The sequence below is a fragment of the Pararge aegeria genome, chromosome Z, assembly GCF_905163445.1.
Source record: "Pararge aegeria chromosome Z, ilParAegt1.1, whole genome shotgun sequence".
In the NCBI taxonomy this organism is placed as follows: domain Eukaryota; kingdom Metazoa; phylum Arthropoda; class Insecta; order Lepidoptera; family Nymphalidae; genus Pararge; species Pararge aegeria.
This window is the reverse complement of record NC_053208.1, coordinates 11439873-11461055: the sequence shown is the minus strand read 5'-3', so window position 1 is coordinate 11461055 and position 21183 is coordinate 11439873. Positions and strand designations below refer to the sequence as shown.

Sequence of the window (21183 nt, the reverse complement as noted above, 5' to 3'; positions counted from 1 at the left end):
AATATACAACGGGTTCCCCAAAGCCAACGAGGGGACACGCCGTGATGGTTTTTAGTTTGTGCATGCGAGTCCCACATAACCTCTGTCCTGCCCAAGAGGGCAGAGTTAGCCCTAAAGCTTTTCCACCACGACAAAAAAAAGGACTGCTATGCATTCTTCCAATCATCAACTCCTTTACGGGTAGATTTCTAAAATAAAAACTTACATAAGTTACTCTGTATAAACCTCTAACAGTCTGACCTGAAAGACCTTTCAAAGCCCAGCCTTTGGTCTGGTTTGGCAATATAAATAAAAACAAGTGCGTATGAAGCAATTTCTTATTTCATTCATATTAAAATTCGGTCGGTCGCATCTGTAGTTTACAGTATTGTGTAAATATTTTAAAATTTTCATAAACCTCTTAAGCGTTATCGGCTTGGGTAAGCTTTCATACTCAAACGCTCTGCAGCTAAATAAAATTAAAAGCTCCAGTATTACCGACCGTGAAAAACGCCTCTGGGAAAGTAGTAATTTAACTACATTTCGCATAAATTTTTTAACTTTTAAGGTTGAATAAATAGGTAGAGTTAAAAAGCTATGCGCTGTATAACGCAAGGACAGGCAGTACTTATACAGACCCATAACAATAAGAAGGCCTATTTATGGCACGGTTATTTTACTCTTTCTTAAAAAAATAATGGAAACATAATTCAAGGTACTTAGTAAAAACAGCCCCGAAGAGCTATCACCACAAAGAGTTTTTGATCCGAGCCTAAAAACGAATTATCATATTGCCGGTTCCGAACTCTACTAGCACTCTTGACAGAGTGGCCGTGGTCATCTCGTTGTGAAATTTTGGCAGTTGTTGCCTGATTTCTGACAGCCTGCTACATTCATGCAAGAGGTCATCCACTTTTGATTTGATTTGATCGTTCCATAGTAAAGGCAACTAGAAACGCTCTCAGGGGCCTTGTTTCTTGAAATTTGCATTTTATAATAAGGCGCTTTATAGTCTCATTTACTATTATGTGGTTGTGCACTCACGAATTTTTCTACCTATCGAAAAAAAATTATATTAAATATATTGTAGATACCAATAAAAACATAGATTTCTTAAGCTTTGTTCAGTTAAACATAAGCCATAACAATTCAAGATTGTCTGTGAAGCTTTTAAAAACGCTGAAGTTTTAATTGAACCTAGAACAAGCTTTGAGCTTAGTTAATATAATAAATTGTCGTAACGTTAGAGACATCTTAGATCGTTTTGAAAAAATGTCGTACACATGTGCGTGCAAGAGAAAATCAACAGCAAGTACACGCAACATATCCGCTGCATGTGTCGCCATTAGTCCAGTAGGTACCTATTGTGTATTTATTAATATCTTTTTTATATTTAATGTTGTTTTTAAAATATTCTACATCCGTATACCATTTCACTTTATAGACGAAACGTAATAGGGTACATGTTATTCCGTATAACTCGTAATCTACACGTTTCATAATATTAGAAAATTGTATTTCTATATATTACTCCCTTTATTGTGGTCTCTTCGTGAAATTACACCCCTTCTTAACTTCTCCTCTCCCGTAAAGGAAGGAAGAGTACAGAAAGGCAACACAATAACTCAAAATGTTGGCGAAAATTCTAACCATTAGATTAATGAGCTCGAGCAATTCATGACCCTAAAATTCACCAAACAAATGCAATGCATTAGACTTTGCGATAAAGAGTTTTACTTTACAGCTTAATATGCATGAAAACCATCTACTTTCCAATATTGAGGTTAACAGCTTTGAATATGTTTCAATGAACACATATCATAATTCAACTCACACAGTTGTCGAAGCATATATCATACACACGCCACGTGGTATTAGCACGGATTCTGCAAGAAGCCAAGCTTTGAAAGAAGTTAAGAAATATTAATACCTAGATGTCCCGGTGAACTTCGATATGATTGAAACTACCTTTCTGAGGTGCCTGTGCGATGACCAAGTTGAAGGTTATACTTATTTTAACCGTGCTTTAAACCAGGGTTTTTTATTGAGGAAACCATTATAAAAACAGAGTTATTCCAAAGGGCTACAACTCAGAACCGTAAAGTAAGTTAAAAAAAAACAGGCAATTCAAATTTTCGTGTTTTAACAAGATGCACGCTCGGCAAGATAATAAGTAATAATATGACTTATCTTATAAATAAAATAAATATATAAGATAAGATAGACAATCATCGGTCGAAAGTTAAAAGGTATGAATTTTAAAATTTTGGGATTTTTCATTAGTCCTTATTTTTATTTCTGTAAATACAACAATGGGTACGGCGACGGCAGAGACGCCAGCGGTGCCAGTTTTTTAATTGGATGGCATGGCGGCCGTCAATGAGTAAACGAGTTCATATATTTGCAATTGCTTGAGCTGCACTTAACAGGAAACTATTAAGTTTTTATAATAAACTAGCGATTTTCTTTATATTTCTATGTTTTATAACATCTATCGTGCCGTTTCGCATATGCCGTCACACCAAACGGCACGAAACTCTCGGATACCGTCATGTTGTTTAAAAAAAAACCACTTTATTTACAAACAAATTGTAATGCACATCTGATGATCACTTATTTAGAAGCTAATATAAAACATATAAAAATCAAATACGGGATATATTTGATTATTCTCGTGCAGAATGTATAGACATCCCATATGAATATTGAACATTGGATGTGCATAGAAATAGTACTTAAATACTTATTCACTCCGTTCGAATATTACAAAGTGAACATAAAGGCAATATCCTAGGGCAAAAAGTTTTTCAAGCCTTACGCAATCCTGGGTTTTTCTTTACATAGGGTACTCGTTCTTTATGCTCCGGGCTTATTTCTTACATTTGTCGGACTTAGTTTGTGCTGCGGCTAAATATTATGTAGATTACATTTTAATAATTTAGATTTTGTTCGTTTAATTTTGTATCAATACACTCCGAATATTTAAGTCATAATTATGATAACAGGATTTTGCAGACAATATAAGATTTTTAAAATAGTTCTTTGTTTTAACTTTAATTTTAACCTTCGTTGTGTATATTTTTGTAAAATGTTTGAAAGGTTAGTGCTTTGTTACAACGGGAATATGGAAATATGGTATACTGACTTACCACTTGTCACTTACTAACATAAGCTAAGGTTTAAAATATGGTATTGCTAATAGCTGATTTAAAGGAAAGAATAATACTTAATAATAATATATATAATATACTAAATAATTTGTAATATCAAACTCCAAATATAAAATAAATAGGAATATCTCTGGTGTTATTGATGTTAGGTAATTTCAGCAGATCATTGCCGATGGTTCGGAAGTGCAAATATTTATTAAAGTATTACTGAGGATTGACTCAATTGGTGCTAAAATACGCAATTACGAGTTGCAAGCTCACAGTATAAATGATAAACCGAATATTATTTATTCATTACATAAACAATTTGAGAGGTATTCGCAATTAATGTAATTAATTTTTAGGCCACGGGTTCCTCTGTGACGCACTTAGCTGATAGTGCGAACTGATGACTTTTGTTCCACAAGTTTCCCTCAGATCAAAACGTTCGGAGAAATAACTAAAGTTGAGAACAAAGTTTCATAAAATACACCGGGACAATGGTGGTCACCGCGTATTCTACGATAACATTTGGTTCAAAGTTTAGAAAAATATTCAAGTCCCAGGTACTATTAAAAACAATAATGTACCAACACATTCACATGTGTCAAATTTGTACATTTCGGTAAGTTGTCAGCTTAGGTAACTTTTATATTAAATCTAAAATATAGTAGTTATTGCACGACTCATGATGAAAAGCATCAGAGAGTGCTTTACGATCGAAAAACTTTTTTCGCCTCATTTCGGCGGCTATTTTTATTATTATAGCCTTGTTAGTTCACGGAATCAAGATATTTTGCATACTATTGTCGATAATTTAATGGAGATTAATTCCATACCCTTAAAAAATTGATTTACTGCAATAGAATTGGAAAAAAACACCAAAATAGGTCAAAAAATTTTCCTGTCCGTCATGTATGAAACCCGAAAACACTCTTAACTTGTGAAAATATCCATTATTTGAGTTAAATTTAAAAAAAAAATTCTAATCGACGATTGTAGGTCATTGAATGCGAATGATTAATTAATTCAGTGTAGTTTAATTGCAATTAATAAAAAACGAAAACTGCAAGACTGTATATCTATATTTATCCATGTAAAATTAACATGGATGGTGATATATCTATATCTAGAGATATTATGTACATTTATTCCACCAGGGGCGCTTGTGCAGTACCTTCCTAGTACAGCTGTTTTTTCGGCAACTAATTTTGAACGACATGTTTTTTTTTTTTTTCAATATTTGATAATTAAATGAGCATTATGAGTCGTGCACTTTTGGATTTTCCAAATTTTTATTTTAAATTATAGTCATTTTTCTAACTAATGCAGTATAAGTGAGACGTTTATGGGTGTATTTTTGTATCGCCCTTCCATTGTAGTCTTTTATAATCAGGCTTCATCAATTAATGTGTAGAGTATAAATTCTTTCCAAGTTACCTTCAGTAAGAGTCAAAGTTTGTTAAGTGTGCACGAAGGGTTTGTCATATTTGTTACGAGGGAAAGAGTCTGTCGCCCGATATACTAACATTTCCAACCGTTACTTAACGATGACCACATGTTATCGGCATAAAAAAAATGCGAAAAGTTGACAACTGTCGCCATCAAATTATGCTTTTTGTATTTATGACTATTTGTCAACTTTTTGGCCTTGCTAGCCTGTGACCTTTATTATTCTGTGGATGACAAACGTATTACTAAAGGGTGCATTGTGTTTTGTTTAGTTACTAGCCATGCCATTACCACAATAGCGGTGTCATTAGCTCGACACCGCCATAGTGGCGGGAGAGCCTGTTATCACACCTTCTGTAACTTCGCTTCATCCATTAGAGCGTGGAGTGTCTACACACAGCATAGTGACTGAGAACTGAAATGTAACGGCAACGGTGTATTAAAGCCAGCGGGGTTTTTCAATTTGGTTCCGTTTTTTTATATTTACCTACCTATTCCTCTGCCGTTTCATGGCGGATTTACGTGTTCATATCCGGCAGGGTATGCTCTCGAACCGCTCCATTGAAATTTCATTTCAATTTCAAAAGTTATTTTGAACAACGCTCGAATATAGTTAAAACTTTATTAAAATGGTATATACTTATATTTAATTTTATTTCAATAATTGAAACCAGATTGGGCACATAGACTTAATTAACATAGTGGTGAGTGGTGACTACTATATTTTTATTACTATTTTTGTGAATTAACGCGCTCCGATCTAAGAAGCCCACATTATTTAATAATGTCACTATTTAATAGGTATAAAGATATCATCATCATATCAACCCATTATCGGCCCTTCTCCCACTATGAGAAGGGCCGATAATCCACCACGCTGGCCCAGTGCGGATTGAGAGTCTCTTTAAGAACATTATTATCCTCACATTGTTTTCCCTCAAAGTTGATTTACTTCTATTTTATCTATATACATATCAATAGATAGATGTTTTAATAGCTTAAAACGCGCATAACTTACAAAATTTAGAGGGGCGTGCTGGGATTAGAACTCAGCACCCCGAAAGTGAGGCCGAAGTTCTACCCACTGTGCTGTCACCGCTTCACATAACACATAAACAAGATGAAAAGTAAGAATCCTAAAAATCAAATTGTCATTAAATTATTATTATTTTCACATCACTCACTTAACAATACCTTATTACAAGACCGGTTATCTAAAGATAAATTAGATCATAATAATCCTAAAGCTTAGCGGGGTTGTAAAGTTTTACCGAAATCAAGTATCATAAGGGTTGAAAATTGCATGGAGAAACATCCCGCATTCGAAACTGTACATGCCAATCTTGGGATGCCAATATAACTTCGAAAAACTACATCGCTATCTTACTTTTCAATATACAATATACATTATTAAAATACTCCCTATATTATGTACTTGATATGTTTTATTATTATTGAAAATCATTATTTTTTACATTTAACATTTAAACGCTTAGTGAGACGATACAGCGACGAATAGTACTAGGTATGTTAACCACGGAAACTATAAAAATATATTCTCAGAGTATAACAAACGATTCGCTACTAACTAACATTGTAAAAAAAACACTGATGTTTTTGTCTTGGGTACCCCTAAAACCCAAGTCACACTCAGGATTCTAGATGCACACCCGTGGATTGAGGAAGGGTACACAATAATACTTCATCTACGACCTACAGTTCGTACGAGAGTAAAGAGCTAGTAATAATAATACCGAGCAAAAAAAGGGCATGAACCTGCATACTAAATTTCAATAACATAGTTGGAGCACTTCTCTGAATATCGGATATTCAGATTATGTATATATATGTATACAGGTATAAAAGAATTGCTCTTTTAAAGATATAAGAATGTATTAATAATTATGAAAAAATATATAAAGCGTTCTTATCGTTGCAATTATGTAACATTGCTTATGTAGCAGAATACAAACAATGCATACATGTGTAATATTTATTTTTAAAACATAAACAAACATGACTAGGATATGTGCATTCAACAAAAAGTCTGCGTAGTATTGACCTTGTAATGCTTACTCGTTCATATGGTATAAGTGATGAGCTGTTGCTTATTAAGTATTTTTTGTATGTGGCCTTTAGTAATATTTGTTTGTAAATACTATTACATAATACATACAATTAATGTACACCTGTGTGGGAAACATGTTAGCTTATAGACGTGCTTATTTTACGCAAAAAATATACATAAATTAATTTCTACAAGAGCATAATCTACGGAGAAAATAATCATTCATTAGTGACAAACTGAAAATAATCTGGGAATTTTATGTTTTTGTGATATCCTTTATTTACCACTAACAAATAATAGTGCAATCGCATAAGTTATAATCGCATTGAAACCCTTATTTTATGCCCTTGTTTTTGTATAAAAATCAAGTCTTTGGAGAGATGGAGGTAAATTATTTAGTTCTATTTCGGTATTTGATTCCTTTGAATCATACGAAGGACGTGTTCCTTGCTTGCCCTACGAAGTGTTGCTCTGTGTATAGTTTCCCACTTGCCATCAAGTAGGCCACCTGCTTGGTCCGTCAATTAGAAAAAGTAAATCTATAGATCTCAGCCCTATAAGTAATGCTTATGAATTCGATGGTAAGATTTTGCCATAACTAACGCTAGAGTCATTGATTAAATTACACAAATCTTAACACATTAGTGACAAATTAAGGTGAAAGTAAGGGCTAAATTAGACTGTTTATCTCATGTGAAACCAAATAATGCGTCTTATTTTTCCCTTATCGTTCTCGCCTTGTACACGGTACGTATATCACGAGAGTTTTGCATCCTAAACGAGTATTATTAATTTGACACTATTTCTGTAAACACGCTCGCCGTGTCACGTAAATTACAACGCATGCTTTCATACTTGCACGTCTTATTATCCAGTTATATCATATTATCATTCTACATATACGTTCATGGAAGACACATATATCGTATATGTGTCTGCCTCGTTGGTCTAGGGAAAGAACTTTAAACTGTTTGCTCATACACTTGTGCACTCTATAATGTTTGCCGCAGTTGGAAAATCTCCCTGGAGATTGTCGACCGTGACCGATGTCGATGGTAAATGGTTTTCATATCAAAGGCATCATTAGTCTAAACCGTTTGTCGAATTAATACCAATACCGTTGAATTGAAATAGTGAATGAAAATGTAAGCAAATCAAAATCGTCGATGTCTAGTGAACATCTCTGTTTAGTGTCTTATTGTATCAAAGTAATTGCATGTAAAGTGAACAAAAAGTTAGTATCGTTTGCTAAAATTATAAAACAGGTTTTCTAATTTGGAGAGATCTTATATTTTGAAACTGTTCATTTCTAAGTGTAGTTTGTATAGTGATTTTCACAGAAATGTATAAATGTTAATTATTTGTCAGATCTTCATGAATAAATAATCAAATAACTTATTATAATAAAGTTATGAACCGAACCTTTAAAGATATATGGTAAGGAAAGCTGGTTTACTTTTTGCGTTTTTTTTAACAATCAATATAAGCACGGAATTCGTATAGAATATGATCTCTATCTAATATTTAGCTTGATTACAACGCTTATATTTCTGAATTTCGCTGGTAGCGTAGTTATTATTTTTAATGTTTTTCCGTTTTATGTTACAAAATAAAGCAAAAATATATTGCATTATATTTCGTACTGGAATGCGTATGTAAAGATTAATTCAAGTATGTTATATTTATGCATTTGCTATTTGTATACGCATATAGTTAGCGCTTTATTTGTTTGCATTTTGACAAGAATGACTTTATATAGTAATTATTTAAAGTGAAAATAGCTCTAGATCCTATCTTGCCTAAATTTCTTCTGCATCGAAATTTATATAGCACGATAGATATTTGTCTTTGTAGGTGATATCTCCAAAGTAAGCACGCGGTATAGGTTGGTTTCTCTGTCAAATTGTGCACTGCGCTGCGTAATTTTTACAATTCATGCAGTTGCAATTATATCGTTAAAATATATTTATTTGAAGTCGATGCTATTAATATATTGATTTATGTAAATCCGATTTAGCATCATTCTGTTATAATTTTAAAACGACTTAAAACAATGGAGATATCGCTTAGAAATTCGACTTTTAGTAAAAGTTTTGCTCTGAACAGTTTCTAATATCAATATTGGTTTGCAGAAGTGCGACAGGAAGCAGTGCAACAGGCGCTCGCAGAAATGCAGAACCGGCCAAAACCATCTCTTCCCATGCCATCTAAACGAACCTCAATGATGGCCAAAAGTCCTGACAGAGAGAGACACGATCTATGTAAGTATTCATATTGGTAACTTTTTAATATTAGTAGTTAGTAAGATTAGAAGGTATAATATTATATGTGTAAAAGTCTTGCCAAACTGGTCCGAGTCTTCTTTTGGTGTCGTTGCTCGCTTGAAAATCCATCATTAAAGTCGCTGTTTAATTTTTTTTGTTTACCCCGGACAAGTACCTATTAACGTACCAGGTGAAATAAAAAATTCGCTTATCGATGTCGACAAAATTTTAAATAGGATGGCTTAAATACTGGCGCCGACATAGGTAACTGTATCTTACGGAAATAGTACCGGTACAGATGGTATTGAAAAAAAAAGCTTTAACAAAAAACAAAAGCTAGTAAAATATAATATTACAATGATGACAGATTTCATGTAGGTAGGTACTTAATATTATTTTCCGCGGTCCATTTTTCTGTACACTAAGAGCGCTGAAAATACCCCGTTTGTGTAAGCTTCAATATCAAAGGCGTCATTTTACCGAGACGATCGACGAGCTTTTCTTTGTTAGTTTCTCTATAGTACTGACATCAGACTGACTTCTTACTTTCTGATCTCCTATGATCTAGAAATGTTTGAACTTTGACAAAATAAGCGTCTCATATACATTGTACCTTTCTGTTGTACGTGAATTCGTTTGAGTTTTTTTTCTATTTGGATTTTTTTTCTTGCCATATGTTTTCCTTGCCTAAAAGGCATTCTTTGTCCATCTCAATAAAAAAAAATCCTCAAAGACTGTTTAGCTACAAATTCCTTGTATTCCAAGGAAACAGTTTCCGTGTACTTTACCGAAAATAGGTATGAAAGACTAACATTCCGTAAAATAGACCGGCAATGAATATCGTGTGGTTTCTGTGGTTTCGGCAGTTCAGAATAAAGTTGTCACTAACCCTACTACCGTGCCGTACTAGGCGATTAAGGGAATGTAGCGGAGAACGGGCAGCATCTGTGTGCTACTATCTATTGCGATCTCCAATTTGTCTACCCAGCTCGCTGATTACGGGCAAACTCTCCCGTTCTGAGAGGTTTTTAGTCCAGCACTAGCCATTACAATAGAGACAATTGTTATAAAAAAAAAAATGTTTTTTTCATGTAGACTTTATTACAGGCACTTATGAAGCGTTCATACATTTAACATGTTAGACTAATGTTAATGATGGTGATAACTGCATTCGTTGACATAAAACTAAAGGAGGGTTCTAAACGCGCCCTGGTCTAAGAAGAGCCAGTTTTTTTTGTCATCGCACAGTCTAATTAATTTTGAGCTATGAAGTAAGAGCAATTCATACCCAAGTTTTATTATACATGTAATCCTTAATATTATAATAGGATTTTTCTATAAGCTTATGTTTTATATAAACTTTGAACATACAATAGGGATATACAATTACCCTTAAAAAAATTACTAATTTTATGCAGCCTAGTAAACTGCACTAAGGACTCGTTAGGCTAGACTCTAGTGGTTAGCATGTTCAACTACTACTACTCCCAGTAACTCATGCATACTACTAGTGGTTAACATGAGTGACCGGTTTCAATTCCCATATCAGGCCAAAAATTATTAGGCATTGGGTTTTACTGTAATAAAACCTCAGTATCCGATAACGTGCTTGCTTATGATTTATTACATATTTTTGCTAGCGGTCTAATTAGATTAGCTAATAATAAATAATTAATTAGGCAGTTAGCATTGTGTTTAATGTTGAGCTTCACACAAACTAGCAAACAATAAACTCATTAACCGTATTCGTTCAAAATAAACGGTTATATGTGCTAAAAATAATAACATCATCTTTTGCACTGGTTCTAATAAATTATTGTAAACGTTCTATTGCTTTTAGACGACCTAACGGGCGCAGTGGTTTGCTTGCTTTTATTGGCGTGACTTTGTCTGTCCGTCTGTCGAGCTGACAATTTCAATAACTCAGCTGTCAACACGAAATTTGAAATAGTAGTTTATAATAGTAAACTTAAATCAATATAATTAAATTAAATTTAAAATAGAGTATTTAATTAAATTAAAGGTCCTTTACTTGTTACGTTCTAAAATATATTTTTGTTTAACGGGAAAAATAATAATAAAGGTTTACTTTAGGGTCAGGTGATAAGTATCTTCACTGTATTTATTAAATTACAATGTATTATTTGTATATATGTCATACAATGTATTTTTTTTGTATCAGCATCAAGTTCAGACGAAGACTCGTGTGCCGGCGACACTGAGCTACCACCACCTCCCGAGCTGGGTTCACCACCAGCTCGCCGACCCGCCGCCCCGCACCCCCGCGCCCATCCACACCCTCTGCCGCAACTGCACCACCAGAGGGAGAAGAAACACGCGCCCAGGGAAAAGACAGAAATAGACCTTTCAGAAATTACACATCTTCCAACGTGTAAGTTACACTAGATGCTAAGAGTAGGTACAAATTTTCAATGTAACATATCACGCAGAATATTCTCCAGTTGTTTCAGGTTTAAATAATGCCATATTATCATCTTCAGCATATAAAAGTCCCAACGCTGGTAACAGTCATCCCCCCTTTCATAGGACGGAGATCTTCAGTGTTAAGACCCACCTTGCAGTACTAATGCAGGTTTTAAAAATTATCATCCCATCGACGGCATAACATTCGAGGCCCGAACCGAATACGTGATCCATAATGGAAACTCCTATACAGTATATAATACTATTTTGTTAAATATTGATTTTAATATAAGTGGAATTCGTACTTTTTAAAATAAAGTAACTCAAAGTGAAAGTCGCAAATAAAAGATTTTTACGATTTTTCAGCCGCTCATGAGTTTTTCTTAGTTTTTTTTTTCCTGGATGGTTTAAAGACCACAAAGGTGAAGAAAGTAACCAGTAACCATTTTCGAGTTTTTGCAAGACACCCGCAATTCACCCAGAAGATAGATACATACGTACAGACTCCCAATTAGCGGAGTCTATAGCTCTCCTACTCGTAAATGCGCTTGGTTTCATCTGAATCCATGCGTACATAGCAATTGATGTTTACACCGTTTCGAATTAATGAAGTGATATACCGGACAACCAATCCCGAAGGCATTGCACCCTTACCCTAGTGCACATCGCACTTTCAGATAATAGCCAAATGTATATTCCTGTGGTGGCATGGTAATTAACACTTGCGGTTTCTATTCGAGCCAAATAGATTGAGCGACTAATTGTAGCCATTCATCAATTCCAATATAGAGATGGGCCTTGAAAGCCGATGCGCTGGCTGAGCAATATGACATTATGACACATTTATCTTCGAATTCACGTTTATTACTGACACTTACGACCTCGCTGTCGCAACGGTGAGCGCTGTGAATTTAAGTAGGAGGTCCCGGGTTCGATCCCGGCAGAGGCAATTAGGAAATTTATAGTTTCTGAATCTGCTTAGAACTAGTTAAAACCCTACCGACAAATTAGAACTAGTTAAAACCCTACCGACAAATTAGAACTAGTTAAAACCCTACCGACAAAGACATGCCGCTCAGCGATTTAGTGTTCCGGTGCGATCTCGCGTAGAATCCTATTAGGGGTGTAACTACCGTGCTCCTTAACAGGTTAGCCCGCTAACATTTTAGACTGCATAATCACTTAACACCACGTGAGGGGAATAAAAAAATAGAAAAACTTCTATAATGATTTATCAGTGTACTGTTTAATCAACAAAGAGAGGTCGATAAAGATGACATCATATCTAGATGTCATCATCATTAATATCCTATAAAAGTCCACTGCTGGACTAAAGGCCTCTTAAAACGGGAGCCTACTAGATATAGTCGCCAAAAAGTGTCCGTGAAAAATAGGCTCTCGCCAACGAATTCGAAGCATATTTTATGATCTTCATTATCGATCATCAAGATCACACTAAATCTTCACCACGAGTTGGTCCATGACTGCAATCTCACCTGCTCGAGAATGGAGTCTTAAGTGGTGATTGGCTAACCTGTTAGAGAATGACAGTTATTTTAAACTCATACCACTAATTGCTTTTTGTTGCTACGTGACATCCAGTGGCGTGCACTGTGTTTCTTACCAGGGTATGCATACGGCAGCAAAATTGCATAAAATGGCAAAAATCCTCCTCCTACGCGAGCTATATTTCAATTTTAGGGTAAGCAGTGCTTTTCTGCATGTATGAAGTTCTTTTGTTTGATTGTAAGCGACATAGCTAATGGGTTAGAGCTTATCGCCCGAAACAGCGATAGAACTGGCGGAATATATTACTTTAAGTGAGTTTGATATTTTTTAAACACTCAATGCAAAACCAGAGGTATTACGAGTACAAAAGAACCGGTAATTTATTTGGTTATCGATTTTCTAAGAGACTGTACAACCGCTACCTTTTTGATCTTGAGTAAAACAATTTCAATATTTATCACAAAGGTATTATTCATAGCGGTAGAACCATATATCATACAATAAAATTAAAGACGATAAATCCGGAGCATTTTTCCATTTTCACTGTAATATTACATAATATTATAAAAGTTGTCTGAATAGCTATAGGTAAGGTAAGGTAGGTATCGTTAGGCGCCGCTTAACCGATATTAAGTCTTTGTAAATATTTGTATTCCTCACAAAGGGCGAGCAATATGTGAAGATATTTACTGAAAGCTGAATCTTGGCAAGGTTTATTTTTTTTCGAATACGTTACCTGTTTCATCAATAGCCTGTTACATTCCACTGCTGGACTCATCAACCCTGGGCAGACGGGATAGTCCTGTTCTCCGTTATATTTCCTTAGTCGCCTCGTACGACATCCGTGGAAAGAGGAGGGGTGTGTCAATGTATTCTGGTCTGCCGTCACCTGTTATCTGTTTATGGCAAAGCTGGTATGTCGTGGATTAAATATATACGGTTACTAGTAGAACTGATGTTTATTTCGGATTAATTAATATCTACCTTATAACAATTGAATTGCCGACAACGAATAATGGACTGTTTTAATAGATCAAGTCTTTTGGGGCGGCAGCGGAATCTACGCCTATTTAAGCCGACTAACTTCAAAATGCAGGTTATCAATTCGGTTGTCATTGATAAACGGATTTAAATAAGATGCAAAATAATTATTTTATTTCTCTGATAAAAGGGGCCCTAGTTCCATTTCATATAGATCTGATGAAGATTTTCGGAGACAGACAACGGAAATCTTCAAAAAATTACAAAATATCAACCGCAGACAGTTTAACGGGGCACAACCAGATTTTATAGATATACAAGTTAGAAGTAGTGCAAATTTTTTCGCGACTGAAAGAAAGCTAGTTGCAGCAACTAGTGTTTAAGCTTGCTTTAGGTATGCAAAAATTTAATACCGTCCAGTTAGTAGTATGCTTAACTACTAACGGCGTTACCATAACCGCTTACAGTCAGGAAATTGCGGGCCACACGCCGTGGATTTAAAGGATTTAGGGACTATGGCTTGTTTGTGATTTCCCTACAAACATTTGCCTATTGTTATTGATTCGGGGTAACAGCGTTGGTTATTACAGGGATAGACTAGTTGCTGTTTGTTGTTTGACCTATAGTGCACCCTTAACTACACCGTGCGAACAGAAATACTCATGATTGATGACAATCTACTACACTTTGTTGAGCCATGAAATCTTGCGTTGAAAATATTTCAACAATATCTGAGGTAAAAATAAACAGGCTTTTATTTTAATACTAACAATAATATAAGGATGAAGTGATTTAAGTATTTCTTCGAGCTTCAAGTTATTAAGTTACTTTGTAAAGTGTTTTCCTATAGGGATTTCTAACAAAGCAAGCTGGTTCACTGAAGTGTTACTTTAATCATAGTTTTTCTATAAGCTCACTTGTTTAATCTTCTATAAAAGAGATTCTACCGATCTGGGAACTGCTGAGCTCCTAAGATTACCTCGGATCAGGATAAAAAAGTTTAATTACCTCGCAAACGAGCGACGTCAAAGTTTAATTCTCAATGGCGGTCTTCTAGTGATTGTTTCATCAAAACCATTCTTACTTCTTTATTTTAGTTTACATTGCTCTAAGATGTTTTTTGCTTCTTTTTTACGTTTCAATCTGGCTTATTCTTCTTATTATATCAGAGTCGTTTTTGTATCTCGTTCTTGTTATAAGGGTTAGATTGCTAATATAAAAATTATATTAATAACCACTACAAAGAAGTAGCGTATATATTGCATTTGTGCAAGCTTTTTTGATTTAATGAACAACTTACACCTTATGTGACCAGTATCCCTCAACAAAAAAAATCACGTAGATTGGCGTATCATACATGGAAAAAATGGACTGGCCAGAACGTCTTGTTCGGAAGTCTTCTAGTAAAAAAATACCATTTAGACTGTTACACATTTGGTCATTGTGTTCACCGGATCGGCTTTCACAGAATGTCCTTTAGATCAACCATTGTGAAATCACCTTTCTCTTAGTTTATTTCTGTTGTTTAGCATAATATATTAAAATAACACCATAACAACAAAGCTCTCATAGTTCATTGTCATTTCGATTAGCTCGGCTTCGCATATTAGCGATGGAACACAGGGATCGTACCTTCGTGGCACATTCGTGGCACCTTGGTAGAAAGGCAGCCTGAAGGCTAGCAATTATAAATATACTTTAAAGATATTGTTATTATCGGAATTACTCTTATCACTCTATATGTGAGTCTCTTCTCTTCCATCAAACTTATTCTTCTCTCTATTTTCCTCTACTTCTTTGTCATTTAATATTTAATATACATGGTTAACCTCATTCTCGTAACATGATTACTTAAACGCCCCTTAATACCTGGTATTCTAGTCTATATACAACGGTAACAGAATTATGAAATAATATTGAGGGATGCATATGTAAATTTTCATAAGGAATCAACCTATAAAAGTATTAAATCAATAGAAGCTTATTTATTTTTCCATACAAACGAATTAAAAACATTCCAAGTGATTAGTTATGACAACCCTATTGATGATAAAAGACTGACACGGGCATAGTACCTACGCTACGCGACGCGTACCTAATAAAGTGACAAGAGTCACATGATTTAAATTCTGCTGATGTCAGGGCTGTATCTGATTTCTTTCAGCAAACACTAAGGCAGTGATTTACTCAAAAACTTTTAGGTTTCGGTTTTACAGACATGTCTAAGAGACAGCACATATGCACCTCTAAAGCATGTGAAGTATTATTTCGGTTTTCATTTAGACGTTGTATACGTTACACTTCCGTCACTATAATGTATTCTGTCGCACAGTACTTATCGGTCGCAAGTTCTCTTCATAAGTTACGGTATTTAATAATAACCACGTTATGCATGAGCTTACTAGCTATTTATTACCTGGTTGGTTTAAATCGAATCATTCTCTTCAAAAGTGTGTCATCGAACGTCCCGGTTATGAAGAACCCCTATCTATGTACGTTTACGTCTTCATATTTCAGCACTAGGTTTTGTATAATGAGTCTGTTTTTCGTGCAAAAAGTAGCGTTTGAGACCAGCGATACCGTAATACCAAAATACGTTCACCTATATCGCTAGAAGAGGTAATAATAGAACGACGCTTTGGTTCCATCCTACAGTAAATTATTCGTGTGTAAAAATTAGCCGTCGTCGCTATCCAGTCTGTTTATAAAAAATAAAATCAATTCGTGAAACAAGACAAACACACATCAAACCGGCTAACATAAGAGATTGAATTAACGTTTTGGTCATAGCTAGATAAGTTTCTGAAATCCTCATAGAAAACTTGGCACGCCATTGTTCCAAGACCGGCGACTATACGAATAGTCCCCGTGCATTTTGCTGTCAATATCAAATTTTATCTTACATCCGTACGCAATCCTTTGGAACAATGCTCAAACTTGTTCGAGCAGTTCGCTCGGTTTGCATTTATTGCCGCCTCTGCATACACCTCCTTTTGGGAGCTGGTTAAATAGGCGTGGTACACATGTATAGAGGCTGTTTCGAAGGATCTGAATAACGTACTAACTTACCGATCTACTATGTTTGCATTTTTGTAATTTTTTCTCCGGGGTATTCATTCTTTCACACTGTCTCTTTTTAAGCAACTTGAAAAAAGATTTGTGTAAGTGAGTATGTTTCGGCAACGACGGTCACGCATAACTTTTATTGGGTAGCATTGATTTTATTAACTAAGTTATGCCTCGCGTGTTTTTGTGATTTTAGTGAACATCTGATGAAGATCATCGCAGGTGGAGAGCGTTAAAATTATATTTAATCAATTGCAATGTTAGAGTTTAATAGTTGAATTTGTAAACATGAAAAATGTTTTGATTTTAAGGCAATGGTTGTAATTTTTTCTAAAAGCATGTTTGACAGCTGACTACGGATCACGAGTTGCCAGGATAACTTGTTAGTTCCTGGTTATATAATAAGCTTTTGTCGTGATTGTGATAAACAACCATCATATGATAATTATCATTAATGCTGCATAGGAACTGCGTAGAAAGGGTATGCTCTGAATCTCATTATATTTAACAGTGTATGCTCAGAATGCTTATGTGAGTGTGCCCAGAATCAGATGGTTTATGCGACCTCCTGAATTGGGAGGTACCGAGCTCGATCCTCGGTAGGGTAATTCGTTAATTTATTAATTGCTGAATTATCACTTGTCTGGTCCGGTTCAGCTATGGCTAATTAATTACCAAGCTGGTAATTACCCATAGCTGAAGACGTTCCGCCAAGCCATTTAACGTTCCGTTACGATGCCGCGTACAGACCGTATGAATCTAATACTACTCAACTACTTAGTTATAACAAGTTAATTCGTTATATTTTTTGCTGCAATCTCACCAAGTGGTAATTATGTAGTCTATACATACATACCACTAGGTGAGATTGCAGTCAAAGGCTAACTTGTAGAAGAATGAAATAAAGAGCACCGTTAGCTTTGGCATCCTTATGCGGTTGTCGTTCAGTTATATCGTTTGAAGCGTTTTTCATCCACGTTTCTGATACGGACCGCTTAGTGTCGAACATAGTGGACGTCGGATTCTGAGTACACCTATAGGAACCCGTTGGGGTGCGGAATCGGGGTTCCGAAATCCTTTTATAGGTTGATTTCCTTATGAAAATTTACATATGCATCCCTCAATATTATTTCGTAGTTCTGTTACCGTTGTATATATACTATAATACCAGGTATTAAAGGGCGTGTAAGTACATGTTACGAGAAAGAGGCATGAACCCAGCCGTGGGACGTTCATATGCTGAGACTATTCATATTGTTAAGCCAGTTTAACATTAAGAACGGCCTTTGTCATCAGATATTCAGCCAGATGTAACACACACGACGTCTGGGGCCCGACGTGGTGGCGCTCATATTGCAGACCGCGTGCAGTGTTACGCCCAACCGGAAGATACGGGGACTGGCACCGGCAGATGGAAGGTCAACCGCAAAACACTTTTAAACTATACACCTTTACAAGTAATCATTTTTATTTTTGAAACCGCAACTATAACATCCGACGCACTCCTATCTCCCTAGTGGCACGTAAACACACGTAAGAACAACTATGAGCCTGCTTTCAGGTGATAGGTACATGTGTAGAGCAACAACGACAAGGAATTTAAATAAAATATCAACCGTATCACTTAAATCCCCATAATATCTGAAAACATACAGCTGATAATTCTTTAAAGCTTGAACAAATATTCATCAAGTATTGCTAAGAAACATCGCGATTAAACACTTCGCATAATCACTAATGAGGATGTAACCTAGATAACAGCCTAATATCCGCACCTCTATCCTTAAACATAATAGTACGTACTTCTTCTGATACTTGGAAGATATAACAAATATATAAATATCAAATACAATAGACTTATAAAAAGGCATATAATAATTTAGGCTTCGGTGGTACGAACATCGTCGGTTGATTGGCAATGCCTTGCCTTTTTCGAACATTTAAATGGATTTTAAAACTGTTAAGATTGGCTAATCTAAGGCGTAGCCTACAATAATGTAACGTAAATCTAACTGTTTGTTGCGGTCTTTCAATGCATAAGAATTCCACAGCGTTAAGCGTCTTTCGCCGAACTTTTTTTTACTTTAATTTAAATACGAACGTGTATTTTGCATTTTCTCTTTATTTATTTCGTTTATAAACCTGCAGGTGTCAGCCAAAATACAACAACTCCTTAATACGCTAAAGCGACCCAAGCGCAGACCGTTACCAGAATTCTACGAAGACGATGACATAGAGTTAGAGATTGCAGCCAATCCAAAAGATCCTAATGCGCCGAAACCAGAAGGCGGCACCATGACACCTGCTGTTGGCGAACAGCTCGTGGTGCCAGCTGGTCTGCCGAGAAACCTCGAAGCAGCTCTACAAAGATACGGAACAGCGTCCTTTAAAGCAAACGTCGCCACTGTACTAGATCCTAACGGAAAACTTAGTAACTCACTCACATTTGGTAAGTTTTTTTTGCTGATAATTTTCGCACATATTAATATAAACATGATTGTTTAATTGTTTTTTAATTCTTTTCGGCTCAAGTACTGCAATAATCTTAATGAAAATAGCTTTCACCCTGGAGATGGACAGAGGATACTTTTTATTCCGGAAGAGCATATAGAGTAACGTTTTTGGGGGACTTAAAAAATTGCTTATTTACCTGTGCACGGCTTACAGCTATATACAGTATTAATTACTTATAATACATCAATTGTAATTGAAATTCATAGAATAAAAAGCAACAACTTCCTACTTTACTTTTTATTTTGTTTGTTAGTAGTTCAAAAAGTAATTTTTTATTTTTTAGATTTACACTGTAGGCATTATAAAATTATTTATTAAAAATTTTTATGGTAAAGAAAGAAATCAGCTCACCGTAAATTCATTTTCGTAACTTATACCTACTTTAAAATGTTAATTTTATTTCTTTAGTATATCTTGAACATAGTATCTGTACAGGTACTATAGTACCAATACTAGGGAGTACTAGTGCAGTTTGTCAAATAACTATTTTCGTTAGCAAGATCTTGGATGTATCATCACTTACCACAGCGTTCTTTAAAGCAAACGTCGCCACTGTACTAGATCCTAACGGAAACTTAGTAATGGTTGCCTGGAAGAAATCACTATAAGTGATAAGGCCGCCTTTGTTACACAAATTTATTTGTACCTTTGTTGTTTTTGTCTCTTTTTTTTTTTTTTTCTTGTGTGCAATAAAGTATTTTTGATTGATAACCACAAGTGGTGATGCAATCTAATATAGAAACGGGCTAACCTGAAAGGTGTATAATAGTAAAATTATTGCTGTGCCCTTAATATATAGACTCTATTACATGAAGGAGGACCTGCAATAAAAACTAAATCGCTATATTTACGTTTTGTTTTATAATTCGATAGCTTTTTCGTTTTTTGATTTCAATAAAGTTGTTTATTTACTTGGCAGGAGGTATTAACGTTTTATTCCTTTTAACTCGGTAGAAATTTCATGCTGCTGAATATCACCTTCATTAACAAACTTAAGAAAGTTTATCGGCGCCGATTTGAGGCGGAACTTGATATAAATTGCGATTGCTTTCCCAACTTTTGCAACTTTGAAAAGTCACCGGATGTGGCTGGTTTTTTTTAAACTTTTTAACGGTGTAAGACACTGATTGAAAGAGAAAAAGTTTGAAAACTGCTGTCAGCCCTCGTGCTTTTACTTTATATTTTCCTAGCTGTAGTCCGTAATTACGTTCGCATTCTTTTAGGTTTTTCAAAAATCTTAGAGGAAGCGTTCCTTTTTCCGGGATCAAAAGTCAAAAAAATCTAAATTTATTTATTTCAAGAAGGCTTACTTACTTTATGAGCTCTTTAGAAACGCCAAGTGCAATTACTATTTTCCAACATCAATAAAAAGTATTATATGTCGGTCTCCAGCCATCTCTCTGCTAAATTTTCCTCAGCATCGGTTAAATGTGACTCCAAATAATGAAGAGAAAAAAATGTCAACAACAAAGGCTATTTTTTAAAAGGCCCGGGAATATTGTCCTGAGACTTTTCTTGTTAGTTCCCTTACGTATCTAAATTGAAAATGTAATAGTATATTTTCCTAATAGCTAGGGTCTTCGACGAACCAGTAGTTTTACTCGTTGAGGCTTGACTACGTATCACCTGATGTTATGGTGGAAATTAAAAATGCGTGCAAAGATGGCAGAGCAGTTCAATAAACCCTTACCTTACGTAGTATAAAATACAAATGTCCAATACCTTGGAAATCAATCTGTTAAACAAATGTTTCTAAAGCGCTACCCTCACCTTTGAT

The 21183-nt window shown here is 35.1% G+C and overlaps 1 protein-coding gene across 6 annotated transcripts in view; it reads left to right on the top strand.

The window, feature by feature from the left end:
- The window catches only part of LOC120636021 (disco-interacting protein 2), a 130756-nt gene that overhangs the window by 83351 nt on the left and 26222 nt on the right, over positions 1 to 21183 (top strand). For all 6 annotated transcript variants that reach the window (XM_039907257.1, XM_039907256.1, XM_039907255.1 and 3 more), the window contains 4 exons: positions 8781 to 8909; positions 11095 to 11304; positions 18189 to 18310; positions 19041 to 19341. In XM_039907257.1, coding sequence (XP_039763191.1) covers positions 8781 to 8909; positions 11095 to 11304; positions 18189 to 18310; positions 19041 to 19341 — 762 coding nt within the window. The remainder of the gene's footprint in view (positions 1 to 8780; positions 8910 to 11094; positions 11305 to 18188; positions 18311 to 19040; positions 19342 to 21183) is intronic.